Source organism: Gadus macrocephalus, chromosome 6 (assembly GCF_031168955.1).
Source record: "Gadus macrocephalus chromosome 6, ASM3116895v1".
NCBI lineage: Eukaryota > Metazoa > Chordata > Actinopteri > Gadiformes > Gadidae > Gadus > Gadus macrocephalus.
Window position 1 is genome coordinate 17,865,752 of NC_082387.1, and position 15,975 is coordinate 17,881,726.

The window sequence follows — 15,975 nt, forward strand, 5'->3', positions numbered from 1 at the left end:
GGCTAGGTCCCACCCTTAACCCCACGTCATGAGGGCATGCAACTCACCCTGCACAAAACACACCACACACACACACACTGACACACAGCAACACACACCCACAGCAAACTGCACACACACACACACACACACACACACACACACACACACACACACACACGCACACACACATGCGCGCGCCTGGGGATCCTCTCTGCTCGCTACCTTGGTAAACCTGGGGGGATGGGGGGGGGTTGTTTGTGCAGTCCTGTTTGAGCCCCATCCAGCAGATCTCTTGTTCACGCCACCTGGTGACTAAGTAGCGGGAGTCATGGGGTGGTGCGGGGTGCACAGGGAGGCCAAGCGTATTGGGTGTTGAACCAAGGCCAAGCCGACCACATCGAGCACGTCTTTGTTTGACGTAGTCAGCCACGTCATAAAGATTAGTATGCACACACACACCAAAAGGTTAGAGACAGGTTATGGGCGGTTCGAAACACGGTTTGACCCGTTCACTAAGCCATCGCAGAGACTCAGAGGCGAGTCCCCGAGATAAACAGAATTGTTATGTGGGTGCACCGCACGTCGAAACACAACAGATTTCCGTTCAAATACTAATAATATTTCCCCCCCCCCTGCTTCACTCATTGCGTACATGTGCTTGTGCCTTGTGTATGAGTGAGGGACTTTTCTGAAGTTGGCATGAGTTGTGACGCTGAGGTGGCACAACAACAAGACACTAAGTAACCAGACACTCACTCAGCTCATAGTGAGAGAACTCACAGATGCAGTGCAACAGTAGCAAGAGGTAGAGAGCCTGCACTATTAATATTAGCGTGTGTGTGTGTCTGTGTGTGTGTGTGTGTGTGTGTGTGTGTGTGTGTGTGTGTGTGTGTGTGTGTGTGTGTGTGTGTGTGTGTGTGTGTGTGTGTGTGTGTGTGTTTGTGTGTGTGTGTGTGTATGTGTGTGTGTGCGTGTGTGTGTGTGTGTGTGTGTGTGTGTGTGTGTGTGTGTGTGTGTGTGTGTGTGTGTGTGTGTGTGTGTGTGTGTGTGTGTGTGTCTGGCAGATATGGGAGCATTTCCTGGTTATCAGGGGCTGTTTAGTATCTTCCACTCACACACTTACTGAGATCTCAAAGGAGGCTTCTGGCCCGCCCCCTTTTTTTGAGCGGTGCTATGGTGCAAGGACAGCCTGGTAGGAATCTGAGATGTAGAGCATCAACTATAACATATCCTATTAAACAGGATGACAAAGTCTCTGAATAGTGCTTTATCTGAAGTAGTCCAAACTCAAGATTCAAGACTCATGCTATGTATAGTATACTTAACATCTGTTTGATTACGTTATCAGTGGGTCACAAGACTATGTTTATTGAAATAGTCCATAGATCAAGTTAAATTCTCTTTTTGATATTTGCTTTGATATTTGCAATTTCCATATTGTTTCATGTGTCCTGAGGCCTCATAGGAAGCGATTTAATGTGATTGGTTAAAATTATACTACCATACGTACACTTCATTGAACACTTAAACAAGTGAATAGAGTCTTACTCACACACACTGTCACACACTGATCTTCCATGGCACTTTCCTTTGACTCCATTCATGCTCACTCAGCTTTCTAAAACAAACTCAGGGTCCTCTTCTCAGTCTCTTCTTTAACCTAGGGGTCTGAAACAGGGACCGTCCCCAGAATCAAGACCTATGGTCGTATGGCTTTATCTCACACACACCTTCCTTCACCTTCAAAATATGTCCATCCCTCAAGTTTCCACCATAGACATATAGACATATAGATATCACAGCTGTTGGTCCCAGTTTAGAAGTTGTGTTTGTGCATCTTTGTTCGAGATCAAACAGAAATCACCATTTGACATGAGGTGGTTGTTGAAGGCTAATATTGCTAATGCCTGTATTAATTAACGCCAATTATTGAAAGGACTCGGATGCATCTCAGTTTGGCATGTGTTCTTCATTTCAACCCCTGTGCTTTTCTACAACTACTCTTATTGATTTCGTCATCTTGAAATAGTTTTATTTTCATTATTGTTTTATGGTTGTGTGCACTGGGAGTCTGTGTCCGTGTGTGCCTTATGGGTGGGCCTTTGCAGGTCTACCTGCAGTGAGAGAATGATACAGAGAGACAGAGGTAGGTCAAACTGTACCCTGCAATGTCCTACAGTCAATATTATGTTGGCACAAATCATCTGTCAATCTTTGTCAAACTACCCGCTGTTGTATGTTGGAGGGACCATTCCAACAATGGTCCTGCTAACAGCTACTATAGGATGTGTTGGTTATGGATAACAGTCCAATTTCAGTTGAGGAGTGTCTGTCAGAATAGAAAAGTGTAAAGGAGGGTCATTTCAAACTTAGGAGATGTGAAGGTATTGCTTCGGAGATGCAGTTCTGTAAAAATGATTGATTGATGGAATGTTAAGTTAGTACATGATCATACCCAGTTCATATTTTCAACCGGATTAAAATATATAATTTGAATAGTGATCATTTTTGTTAATCCATCATTTATGACTAATAAAGTTACTTATTTACTATTATATACATTGAAAGGTAGTTAGAGCTTGGAAGGAAGGCTGCTTCGAGCATTGAATTCTGGTTTGAGAACGGCCGGTGTTTCACAAGAGTCTTTTCCAGATAAGTCCTCCAGATGGATGTGAGCGCTGATGTTCACCAGATGATGATTGCTGTTTCTTAAGCTTCCTGTCTGCTCTACAACATCAGTCAGGCTAAATGTTATCCCCCCACATCTTGGGGCCCAGATCATTTCCCTTTTATAGATTGGACTTTCCGATCATCGTTCTCTCCTCCCTAAGATATTTTGTCCAGATCTGTCCAGCCCAACTCTGCTAATCGTCATGTTTCTCCCATCCCATTGTTTTAAAGCTGCAATGTGAAGAATTTAGTGGCATCTAGCAGTGAGGCTGCCGTTTGCAACTAACTGAATACCCCCAACCTCCCCTGAACTGGCTTGCAAAGTGCCAGTGGGTACTTCCAAAGTGCTGCTATCATCTACGACTGCTTTATATATTGTATTTAGTTATTAAGTCTGTGAAACTAAAGGACATAGTTTAGAAACATGGCAGTGCAAAATGGCGGGCTACGTGGAAGACGACCCGCTACCCAAGTAGATATAAAGGGAATCATTCTAATGCAGTGAAAACACAAGTCTTATAGTCATTGCCTTATACATTACCTTAATTAAAACATTGTGGAATTTTATTAAAACATTGTGACAGATGCCACATTTTACACACTGCGCCTTTAAGTCTCCACCATACCTACCAGAACCAAAAGAACCTATGCTCATTCTTTTGGTTTGTTCTCGCTAATTTAACAAAGTCGGCCAGCTCAGGGGTTTCGGGTAGGGAGAATGAGCCCCACATTCCCACTTTGATGTCACATATTAGGCGTTTGCCACCCCTTGCTGGTTTTAAAGTAATGCCTCAGTCCCAAAGTCTGTCCTGGCCGGTCATGCATAACCAATGAATATGGGCTGATGCATGCCTAACTATGCGTGTTGCAAGACACAAGGGGCTTAAAGGAGATGTGGGGGCTGGGGAAGGGGGTCTGTGACGTACAAACGTGTGGGATTATGACTCAGCTATTGGACATATGTCAAGTGTTCACCTGCTCATGTCACTCTGCCTTGTGTGTGTGTGTTTTTGTGCGCTGTGTGTGCGTGTTGCGATGCAGACGATGTTGAACATAAGCACACGCATGTCGCGTGACGTATGGCACATACGCATGTATGTATTTATGGAGAGCATGTTTATGTTATGTCAGGCATGGGTTCCGCAACCGGGACTAAACAGGGCTAATAGATGGATAATTCACGAGGCGGTGGGCACTGTGAGAAGCTGTGTTGAGTTTTGAATAGTAGTTAAGGCCAGTAGTCCATATAATAATGGATCATATAGTAATAAAAACAAAACAGCTAGGACTGAAAAATAACCACAACAGTAATCATGAATCAATTTATTTGTGCTGCACAAAGACACAATTAAAAAAAAAATATATATATATGGGTGTGCGTGTGTACAAGCTTATGTGTGTGTGTACACATGCGCGTGTGTTTGTGTGTTTAGGCATTTGATAATAATAGGAATAAAAATAACCACCACCACCACCACACTAAGATTTTTTGTTGAGTATTTATTTGTTGAGTAACTGTGTGTGTATGTGGGAGTGTGTGTTTGGTATTGGTGATGGAATGGTCATTTGAAAAACTACTCTTAAAAACTAAACCTGATGTGTCTTTTTACTGACCAACTAGAACCTCCTGCCGAAATATCTGAAGTACACACTTTTACACTGCACAGGTTGCACAAGCGGGGTCTGATAATTTTATGAATTATATGAAAATATTTATTTTCCTCTTACAAGAACCTGACACTGGCCACGTTGCAGTGCAGCAGTCACCAAATACCAGTTATTGATATATTCACCTTTTTGGCCCAAAAAGCATGTTTGTGGGGGTGGGGTGAGTGTCTACTTATGAGGAAGAGAGAGAGAAGCCATGCATAATAGATGGCTGCGGGGGGGGGGTGTGTGTGGGGGGGGGGGGGGTAATATGCTAGGATAATCACTTCTCCCTCAAGTATTACTTGCCTTACAAAAGAGAGAGAGAGAGAGAGAGAGAGAGAGAGAGAGAGAGAGAGAGAGAGAGAGAGAGAGAGAGAGAGAGAGAGAGAGAGAGAGAGAGAGAGAGAGAGAGAGAGAGAGAGAGAGAGAGAGATACTTTAATAATCCCAGAGGGAAATTATTTTTGTCACGAACTCCAGATATACATACACAAATAAATAAATAAATATTAAGAATAAAATATAATATAAAATATAACATATATCCATATCCATATCCATATATATCCATATACATACACACATATACATATATATATACATATACATACAACATAAATACACATACATACACAAAAGATAAAAGATACAACCTAAGAAAAACAAAATATACAAATAACAAATTTAAGGACAATATAAATATATATACAACACCATATATACATACATATATATATATACATATACACACATACATACATATATACATACATATATATATATATATATATATATATATATATATATATACATACATACACATACATACACAAAAGACAGCACTGTACAAAAAGAATTGTACAGTATTGTGCAAAAGGTGCAAGAATTATAGTCCTTGTTTGAGGTCAGAGATTACAGAGAGGGACGGTGTCTGACATTCTAAGGGAGGCGTTGTAAAGTTGAATGGCCACAGGCAGGAAAGATTTCCTGTGGCGCTCTGTGGTGCATCTGGGTGAGAGGAATCTCCTGCTGAAGGTGCTCCTCTGCAGGGCCAGTGTGTCAAGAGAGAGAGAGAGAGGGACCTACTCAGACAAAACTCAAGCCAAAGCCAAGTGTGTACTTTTCCTTGACATATGATGTACACTTCCATGTACTTGATGTTCTATAGTCACACATCACGTAATCCAAACATCAAGATCAAATGTTGGATAAACTCCTGTCGTGCCTGACATGGAATGAAAACTCTCAGAGGACATGTGTTTGTCTATATTATTCATGCGTTTGATCAGGATGTATTTATGGGGCACATCTAAACAATGACACTCCATGATGGAACGAATGGCTTTGCGTAAACAATATGGGCCATTGTCTTTACAGCTTAAGCCTCACATGGTGTTTACAAATGGAGTTGGAACGTCAGGGTTGGCCAGCCCAGGGAAACTGAGCTGTATTGTTTTGATGAAGGCCCTTGGAGAGCTCTGATGCTCCCTGGTGGTTGTTTCTCTGCTCCCATCACCTTCACTTCCCCCATCTCCGCTGAAGGAGTACAGAACCCAACTTGAAATGTAAAAATTCGGGGACACAAGTGTATCAGGATTTTTATATTTTATTGTTTTCTTTTTTAATTCTCTTCCTTCATTACCTTATCACCTAGCCTTTATTTTGTTTCGTCTTGGTGTGATTTGGTTGTGTGTGTGTGTATATCCTACATTATTTGTTGTGGCATACATACATGTCATACAAAGCAAGCAAGCTGTGCTTAGGCTTCAAATATGTGTCGTGAGACAGCCCGTTGTAAGAACGGAGTCGTTGCACTTGGAATGGTACCATGTTTGTATTTGCCTTTGTTGATGTAGCTTGAAAATCAAATGTGGTGATAAGAAAAGTAGTTTATCTTAAATATATGATGAAGCACAATGCTGAGTGCTTTAATATTCCAAACCAAACAGCCTCCGCGCACCCCTGACAGAGAAGTCGCTCGTAAAAGAATTCCCCTCACTTCCTCCAGTCTTTTCTCAGCACATCCCGCGTACACGCACAGGCAATCGCTAGTTAGGCTAGCGCTGGCGTTAGCATTACAATGTGCTATGACCGCTCCAATCTAATATCTAATGGGGATTAACACTATGGCCACTTCTCAGTGTAGGGATGATGACACCCCTCTGTGTCATGCTAGGAGGGAATACCCCCACCCTCTCTCTCACTCACTCACCCCACCCTCCTCCTCCTCCTCCTCCTCCTCCCCCTGACCTCAGGTCCGGGGCCTGGATTATGGGCTTGTCTGGTAACTGTAGCGATAAGGCTGATATCCCTGGCAGGCCGTGTGTTGCCTTTCACCTGGGTTGACGCTCACCTGGGAGACACTTAGTAGCCCGCTCTGACGTCACGGCAGGATGTAGCCTCGCTGTCGTCGTCGGCAACGGCTTTCCTTCCACGAGAGCGCAGGGCGTAATCTGAGCCGCGCGCTTCCCGGCGGGGACGGATTGTCGCAAGCTCTCTGCACTCCTGTGACGCAAAGCAGCGACGATAGGATAGAGAAACCGGCCCGTAGAGATGCAGGGGGGGGGGGGAGGGATCTGCATCTTCGGGGTGCTCCCGTGGCGGCGGCGGGGTAGAGCGTGTACGTAAGGCCCAGTCCTATTCGCATTCCCTCTATCTCCCATACCTCCCTAGCTATCTCACTCTCTAATCAAGCTTAAAAATCAGCGTTACGCTGAGGCTAATAATAGGACGGGTCAGTGTGTTGGCTCTGGTTTATTGTATTTAAAAAAAGATATAATAATAATCATTGGTCGGTCGAAGCATTTGAAGAACCTCAGTCTTTTAAATCGTAGAACATGTTCTATAACGTTGTATTTCCTGTGTTCTCCCCAACAGTTTCGATGTGGACAATGGCACCTCGTCGGGCCGCAGCCCCCTGGACCCCATGGCCAGCCCGGGCTCCGGCCTCATCCTCCAGGCCAACTTTGTGCACAGCCAGCGGAGAGAGTCCTTCCTCTACCGCTCTGACAGCGACTACGACCTCTCGCCCAAGTCCATGTCCAGGAACTCCTCCATCGCCAGTGACATGTGAGTCCATGAAGAACTCTTTCTGTTCCGGTGATGGACGGCGGTCCCATGACCTTTCTTCCCGCCTCGTTCACATTGTCAAGCCTAGCGAGGCTCCAATGTTGTTTTGAAATGTTCTGATTTGAACATGCGTCTTATCTCTGTTTGTCTGTTATGTTAAAGGTGACAACCCCCCCTTGTGGCTCGACATCCGTTGCTACTTTATGTTCAGGACTCAATGCTAAAAATATCACCCAATCTGTGAACGCCTAATCTCTTCCTCTGTGTATATTTTAGTGGGGAGGGTTTTTGGACTGTTTGTTTCAGGTCCACCACAAGTGGCCTGTGGATGACACACTGACACCTCACTATCACCTACATCGGCCCGGGCCCCAGAGCCAGTAGCACCACCTGGTTAGCTGTGTGGGTGACAGCAGATTCTGAAGTGTCCCATTGAGACTACTATTCATAGCACAGCCCTAGCACGACACGATGGGGTCATTCTCAAGCATCGTTAAGTCTGCTCCGTCGACGGGACCAATAGGACAATGAGATAGTTCTTTCCTTTTTCTATTTTTCTCGACCACAAAGTTAACCTCATCCTCCCTGAGCTGAGCTTCCACATTGATTCCATGTGTACAGCAGCACTACTACTACGTCTGAGCTACACTGATGCTAGATTCGTCCATTCCCATATGGCCATGGCTATCGAGTTACAACCACTGCTACAGGAAATAAAAAATATTGACGGAACGCAGAAGATCCAATTTGCAGGAGGGACAAATAAAGGAAACAGAAGATGGTGGAGATCATGAGGTCACTCAACAGGTCCTCTCTGTGATGTGAAGGCCAAGCCTCATCCTGTACATTTAGGGCTCCACAACGATACAAATAAGATTCCTCCAGTTAGTGAGGTTTGTAGTATTTTTCTGTAGACACATACAGCTATGCCCACCTCTCCCATAGCTCTTGACGGGCCGCAATTTAGTTAGTCAACTCTTGTATCTCTTTGAAGGCAGAAAGTTGCCACTTCTAGGCACAGTCAGTGCTAATGTGCCATCTCTAAAAGAGGTTGTGATGATAAAATGTATGCAGATTTTGATTCCTGCTTAAAATTTAACCAACTGACGCATAACCAACTGAAATTTGTTATCATTCAAAAAATGTTGTGGAAAACAACTGCTTCACCATAAAAACAAGCAGATTGATTGTCTCAGCATCGTTCTTTATTACTTTTAGTAAAAAGATAATACTAAAACCACAACTATTGTTAGATGATCAACACAAGTTATTAGGTGTAGCCTATTGTGTCATGATGGAAGCTTTACCCTACCCTGGGGCAATATGTTTTTTTTTATCTCTTTCTTGATACACTAATTGTTTCCAGTTCATTGAGTCCAACGTGACATTAGACTGATATTACAGACAGGAAATATGCAATCTAAACAGACGCCGTTGGTAAATTAAACCTACTCCTATTTGTTCATGTAACGATAACGCATGAAAATATTGACATTTTCCGCCACATTAAAAGCACAGTAGGCTTTGTTATTCTTCCATAACACAACATTAAATAGTGGAACCAAACTATAAATGTGGTCGTTTTTCCAAAACAAAACAATGGCCAGTGTGTGTGGTGCTGGGGAGATACTCCTTATCTTAGCATAGGCTAACAGAGTGTGACACCACGTGGCTACGCTGGTCGTCAAGACAACTGTCACCCCAGACAAACAGCAGAGGAGACACCCGGTCAACAAGCGTCTTTAGTCTTCTCTCGGGTTAAAGACATATGCGGAGAGAGAGACTGAGAATAACGAGCGGAAAGAAAATAAACCACCCTGCGGTGTGATGATGTGTGTCACCGGTCTGCAGAGTTATCCTCCCGTTCGGTCCATAAGAACCCATAGAGATGACATTCATCTGACTGTATGAATATAAACAACCGTACACATTGAATTTAAAACCAGAAAAACCTGTTGCAGTTCATAAAAGCCTATGGCTATGCCTTTGCAAACCTTGTGATAATTATTCAGATTGTCAACCAGTAGAGGGACAATCTGAATATAGACACAGCTGTAGCTGTGTCTATAGGTGCATCTGCATCGTGACACTGGTATTAGTATAGGATAATTAGGATATCATTCATAGGTATACCTACCTCAGGATAACTAACAATGCAGCTCTAACTTTGTATGACTTTCGCTCTCTCTATCTCTCTGTCTGTCTGTGTGTGTCTCTCTCTCTCTCTCTCTCTCTCTCTCTCTCTCTCTCTCTCTATCTCTATCTCTATCTCTATCTCTATCTCTATCTCTATCTCAATCTCAATCTCAATCTCAATCTCAATCTCAATCTCTATCTCTATCTCTATCTCTATCTCTATCTCTATCTCTATCTCTATCTCTATCTCTATCTCAATCTCAATCTCAATCTCAATCTCAATCTCAATCTCAATCTCAATCTCAATCTCTATCTCTATCTCTATCTCTATCTCTATCTCTATCTCTATCTCTATCTCTATCTCTATCTCTATCTCTATCTCTATCTCTATCTCTATCTCAATCTCAATCTCAATCTCTATCTCTATCTCTATCTCTATCTCTATCTCTATCTCTATCTCTATCTCTATCTCTATCTCTATCTCTATCTCTATCTCTATCTCTATCTCTCTGTATTTTTCAGTCATGGGGACGATATGATTGTAACGCCGTTTGCACAGGTGAGCATTTCTTTCTACTTTCTTATGGCTCAGTTTTGATGTCACTCTCTACAAATGCGCTTGTGTGGACTTTTGAAACAAGAATCGCCTTGTCTAACGTCTGCCTTTTATCCTTCAGGTTCTGGCCAGTTTAAGAACCGTACGAAACAACTTTGGTGCCCTCACCAACATACAGCAAGACAGAGCGTCAAATAAGTAAGTTGTATTTTCTTTAATGATGAAGGATTCATTACTCATTACATAACAAGATACTCATCTGTACACATGTTATGATCAAATGTGAGTATATCTTATTATATACTGTCTGTACTGAACATAGCAAACTAGAAGATTAAGCTAATGTGTTTTCAGCATTCAGCAACCCCCCCCGCCACCTTCCTATTCCCCCTGCCTTCATTCACATGCAGAAGCAGTTTCTACTGTAACGGCTCTTCCTTCATTGTCAAGCTTTGTGCGCCCTCTGTTGTTATTAAGGGGGTACTACAACAACAACCTGGGCCTGTTCTATAAAGGAGCCCCCCTCCACCCAGACAGCACTTTGTGAACAGCGATATAAGAGTAGAGACCCAGGGGAATACTGCATATTTACAGTTGACAACAATGTAGAGCGTTTGGATGAATAGGCTGAAAGAAATGATTTTCAGGGAACATCAGTGAGTGGTTTTTTGTCTTTTCCCTCCATTCCAGGAGATCACCCATGTGTAACCCACCTCCTTTCACAAAGACCTCCTTTACAGGTATGTGTCTAGCTTGAGTCTATCATATTGTGTGTGCATCGTCTGTGGGATTCAGCATGAAATGAGCGCTCATGTACAGTATATGTTTAAGACTAGCTTGCTTATCGCGTTTCTTTCTTTCTGGTGTGATTGAGATAAAATGAATGGATGCCATGTTTGACGGGGCTGTTTGTAAACGATGATACTGATACTGTTGTTGTTGATGGACGGACCCTCGCGTCCTATTGGGGGAGCCAGAGAACATGAAAAGTAATATGAAACGTGAATGGAATAAGAAATATTGCTTGCACATTTGAAAGGGGTGAGATTTGCTGGAGAAACTCTGGTTACGGTTTAGTGTGTTTTTGATTTTTATTTTCGAGTGCGTACTGTCGAGTATAGACACACCCTGCTAGTAGTCTTGTCCACCCCCAAGATCCCAAAGCTAGACTCAATCAGTAACAGATCATTATAGAGGTATGTACGCGCGTTCTGTGATCTCTTTCAGCAGACATGCACACTCACCTCTCCCATACCTAGCACACTTTTCATTTGTCAACCCTTGTAAACTCTTGAAAGCAGAAATTTGACATTTATAGTCACAGTCAGTGACGATGTACCGCCTCGATGAAATGTTTCCCTCCCCTTTTCTCTTTGATGGGTTGTGGGGGGGAGGGGTTTCCCAGCATTGACTCACTTTCTGAGGAATCTCTTTTGACATGAATAGACTTACCTTCAACTATAGTTTTGATCTGCTTAGTTGTTAATTGTGAGCGGAAAGTCAAACATACCTAATGCCTCCGCAGTTTTAGGATACATTCATTCAACGCAGACACACACACACACAACACACAACACACACACACACACACACACACACACACACACACACACAACTCATGCTAAGCCATTAATACATTATCACATATTTTATTTTCTCTCTATAAAAGCCTCACAAATATCCCATCTTCAGATTTGCAGCCCATAGCATTAAACATGCTGTTATATGGGGATATTGACAAAACCATGCAATGTTTAGCGATCATATTTCATATTGCAGAGCAATAATGGGGGAGGAGGGGGGGAGTGAGTTTTGTTCAGGACCCTGGGTTGAATATATTTTCCTAACATAGAGAGAGAGACCTGCATAGCTGGGCACTGTGTCCCCCTCCACTGAGACACAATAAAATGTAAAATGGCCAAAGGGATTTAATTAGTTACTTTGAATTATACAGAAGAGAGCCTACTATATAATCAGACTACTATGCTCCTTCATTGACTTAGTAGAGTAGAGTATAGTAGGCCTCACGTTTAAGCTGCTACGCTTCCCTACTTCTACCCAGTCTTCCCCTGTTGGCTCCTCCTCCTCCTCCTCTTCCTCCTTCTCCTCCTCCTCCTCCTCCCCCAATCTGGCCTGTCAGTGTATTTACTGGTCATAGGAATATTGATCAGATAATGGAATTTACTTTAGAGCGGTCTAAAAATAGCGCGAGCCACTGACCCTTGACCTATTGCCGAGGAAGGGATGTGCTGTGTCAAGTTAATGAGACACGCTCTCTTAATTAGCCACCCATGCGGCTCCTGCCCTACAAAATGTCTGAAATAATAATTTGGAATAAAGGGAACTATTATTTTGCTATAGTTGGAGGAAAAGAAAAATTTTCAAAGAGAGTATTAAGTAATTATTTTCAATAATTACCCATACCTAAAAACAATAATGTAATAATAATAGTTTCCTTTATGATTCGATTTTTTATTGAGAAATGAACATGTTGTAGTATACTTATACTACTTACACTATACTATGCACTATACAGTATGACCTAGTAACCGTAAGGCACACCGTAATGCATGCAATTGGCTTATTTCCTGCATTTCCTGGTATACCTAGAAATGCATCCTTTTATATTATTACCCCTTCTTCGTCTCCTCTCCCCCACTCTCACCCCTCCTCGACGTCTCACTCTCTCTCTCCTCTCTTCTCCACCCCTTCCTGTTCTCTCGCTCCTCCTTCTCCTTTCTCTCTGCCTGCATGTGTCCCCCATCCGCCCCTCCGCTCCACCGCTGTGGAGCTGTTCCGGTACAGAGTTTGCCTGCAGCCTTGCATCTGTGCGGCAGAGTGGCCTCTCGGAGCACCGGTGTCTGATGTCGCACTGAGCATGAGAAGAATGTCATTGACGTCAGCGCAGTCGCTGTCAGAGAGAGCAGCACCCCAGCCACTGACACCACATCAGGGGGAGAGGGAAGCAGGGCGAGAGCAGGGAGGGATTGGGGGGGGGTGGGACAGAGAGAGAGAAAGAGAGACACAGGGGAGAAAGGGATATTTAGAAAAAGGGAGGAAATAAGAGAGGGAGAGGAAGGAGGTGTGTCATAGCAGGACTTTGGAGGAAGAGGCTGCTTTTTGGGGATTTTTTTGTGGCATGGAGACCCAGAACATTTCGATGCAAAAGACAACATGCACCCAACACATATAATTACAATGCATCCCTTAACTTTAATAGCTCGGCTGAGCCTGTATTTTGTTTAGTGCAGGTGTTGTACGGTAGTACATTTTATTTCTTTCAACATCCAAAATCATTAATAGTGATATTTGTAAAAACAAAAAATGTATGATTATACAAGCAAAATCTCACACATGATGAACATCTAAACTCTAGCCACAATAGGAGATGGATTACGTTTACCCCTGTTCACGTGAAGCTCTTGCCTGTGCATGTGGAACAGCATTTCAAGGTGCTCCCATTCCCATATCAAATGGCATGAGCAGCGCTGGCTCTTCTAAATAAGTGCAGGCATCAATATTAATTGGCTTGTGACAAGGTGACATTTTCTGTTTGTGAAAGCTGAAAAAAATGAAAGATTGTGTTGGATGCAATTGCTGATAACATAAGTGTGTGATGTAGTGTTTAAGTCAGTTTCACTCTTGCAAACCCTCAAATAGAAACGTAGGTCCTTAAATCCCGGTGCATTTTTACGTTCATTTCGTATCCCCTGCTCTAGCTAATATTTCCCTTAAATGTGTATTGTAAATCAAACGATATGAATACAGATGTCAACTCATTAAGGTACATACAAGACAGGGAACTCCCTATTCCAGCTCCATTCCTCTATCAATCTGGCCCATGTTTTACCACCGGCCCTTCCCCATCCACAGTGCAGTCCTCTCTGGCTTTAGAAACAGCTCAGGGAGAGCCGCACGTTTGGCTACCAGGGACGCCGATGCAACAGCAGCCCTCCCCCTATACACACAGCATCTATTGGACCACACGCTCCAGCACAACACACACACACACAACACACAACACACACACACAAGCAATGGATTTTAAACCTTTCCTTTCTGGATAGCATGGACATTTTTCATTGGCAGACCGGCTAAGGACTCATACAATGTGGTTTTGTTATGGTTAGCTCTGCTCCTGATGGATGTGTGTGAGCGTGTGCATGTCTATGGGCGCCTGTGCGTTTGTGTCTGTGTGGCTACGGTGTGTTTGAACAGCCCTTCTGGTGAGCTGGTCGGCGCGCTATGTCCGATCCTGTCTTTCTACGGTTGTGGACATCACTGGGATGTGAACTCTGATCGCCGCTGAGCTTCTTCCAGGACGGCTCTCTCTCCCTCTCTCTCTCTCTCTCTCTCTCTCTCTCTCTCTCTTTCTCTCTCTCTCTGGTGCACGCGTTCGTGTTCTCCTTCAGACGTCCATCCCTCTCCACAGCAGACATGGGCCTGCTAAGCAGATTGCTCTTCATCCTGCTTCATGAATGGATTAACTCTCCTCTCGCCGACTGCAGACTCAACTTGAGAACCCCGGACCTCTAGATGCTGTTTAAATGGGGTCTGTCGTGCATGGGAGATCATGAGTTTGATCTGCCTAGGTGGATTTCCCCCGTCTCGCTGCTATCTTCTTCTTCTTATTTTTGTTTTTTTGTACTTCTTTTACCTCGGAAGCTCTGCTGAACTTCTCCTCACCTTGCTAACCCACTCCTCTACGGCCTTCGGACACGATGAGATTCGGTTGAGAGTTCCCTAATAAACTGTCCTGCAACAGAATTTAAATCGAGACTGTTCCTGTGGTACTTTGTTTTTTGGGAGCAGTGGAAGGAGAAATTCAGCCCCTTTGGACACTACATTTTTTCCAGGGACAGGCCTTGCCTTGAGGAGCCCACCGTAGACCACGGGGCTAGCATTAAAAACTCCTGGCCCAGGCTCTCCAGCATGAAGAGTCTCCCATGTGTTCACTCGGGGTATCCCAGCGTAGCTGTCTGTGGGGTGGGAGACCCGGGCAGGCCCGGAGAGTCCGCTAGCCCTCTGAAGAGGGCCCTTACTGATCCTCTGCCCTCCTGTCTCGGTCCTGCAGAGGAGGCCTACCAGAAGCTGGCCACCGAGACCCTGGAGGAGCTGGACTGGTGTCTGGACCAGCTAGAGACCCTGCAGACCAGGCACTCGGTCAGCGAGATGGCCTCCAACAAGGTGAGAAGAACTGTCTCCTTCACACCTGTTATAATCCTTCAGGATTGAGAGCACTGTGTTACCACTTACGACACTACGAAAAGGGAAGTAGACATGGTCGGGAATGATAATTCACTACACCACCTCATAACCCCTGTTTCACTAATATGCATGCACGCCTCCCTAGTGAACACAGTAACACTAACATACACACTAACATATACCCAGCGCTATGTCACTGAAGTAGGTCAAAATCATGTTAGTTCAGTACACCTAATACAACATTACTTTGCCTTTGAGCGAGCACTGTTTGGGTCTGCTTTTAGAATATAGCAAGGTAAATGAAGCAACAGTGTGTTCATCCACTTTGTGATCATAATGAAAGGTTTCTCCTCCTCAGCCGTCTGGGTGTTGTGTAATTTCTTTGCTGATTCCCAGAATGCAATTTGGCGCATTTGTTGTGGTGATGGTGGAGGTACCAACACTGTGCTTGCACCTCCATTTTCATTTCTGAGAAATTCTAGTCATTACATTTTCGTAATAAGTCCCCTGACAACCTTTTTTGCTAGAGGGATGAAGTTAAAAGCTGTTATGAAGACTTCTCATCCAACAAATAAAGCTGTTGAAATGAATCATTCAAACCTTAACTGGATCATGTATTTATTCATGTATATAGACAGTGTACAAAATCCCAGGAATATCCATTGGTTGATATATATTGATAACATTATGACACTGATAATTATC

At 43.7% G+C, this 15,975-nt stretch overlaps 1 protein-coding gene across 2 annotated transcripts in view; it reads left to right on the top strand.

Moving 5' to 3' along the window:
• pde4d (phosphodiesterase 4D, cAMP-specific) overlaps positions 1-15,975 on the top strand; it is a 98,847-nt gene that overhangs the window by 66,683 nt on the left and 16,189 nt on the right. For both annotated transcript variants that reach the window (XM_060054644.1, XM_060054645.1), the window contains exons 2-6: positions 7,179-7,370; positions 10,029-10,065; positions 10,184-10,260; positions 10,753-10,802; positions 15,137-15,249. In XM_060054644.1, the coding sequence (XP_059910627.1) occupies positions 7,179-7,370; positions 10,029-10,065; positions 10,184-10,260; positions 10,753-10,802; positions 15,137-15,249 (469 nt within the window). The remainder of the gene's footprint in view (positions 1-7,178; positions 7,371-10,028; positions 10,066-10,183; positions 10,261-10,752; positions 10,803-15,136; positions 15,250-15,975) is intronic.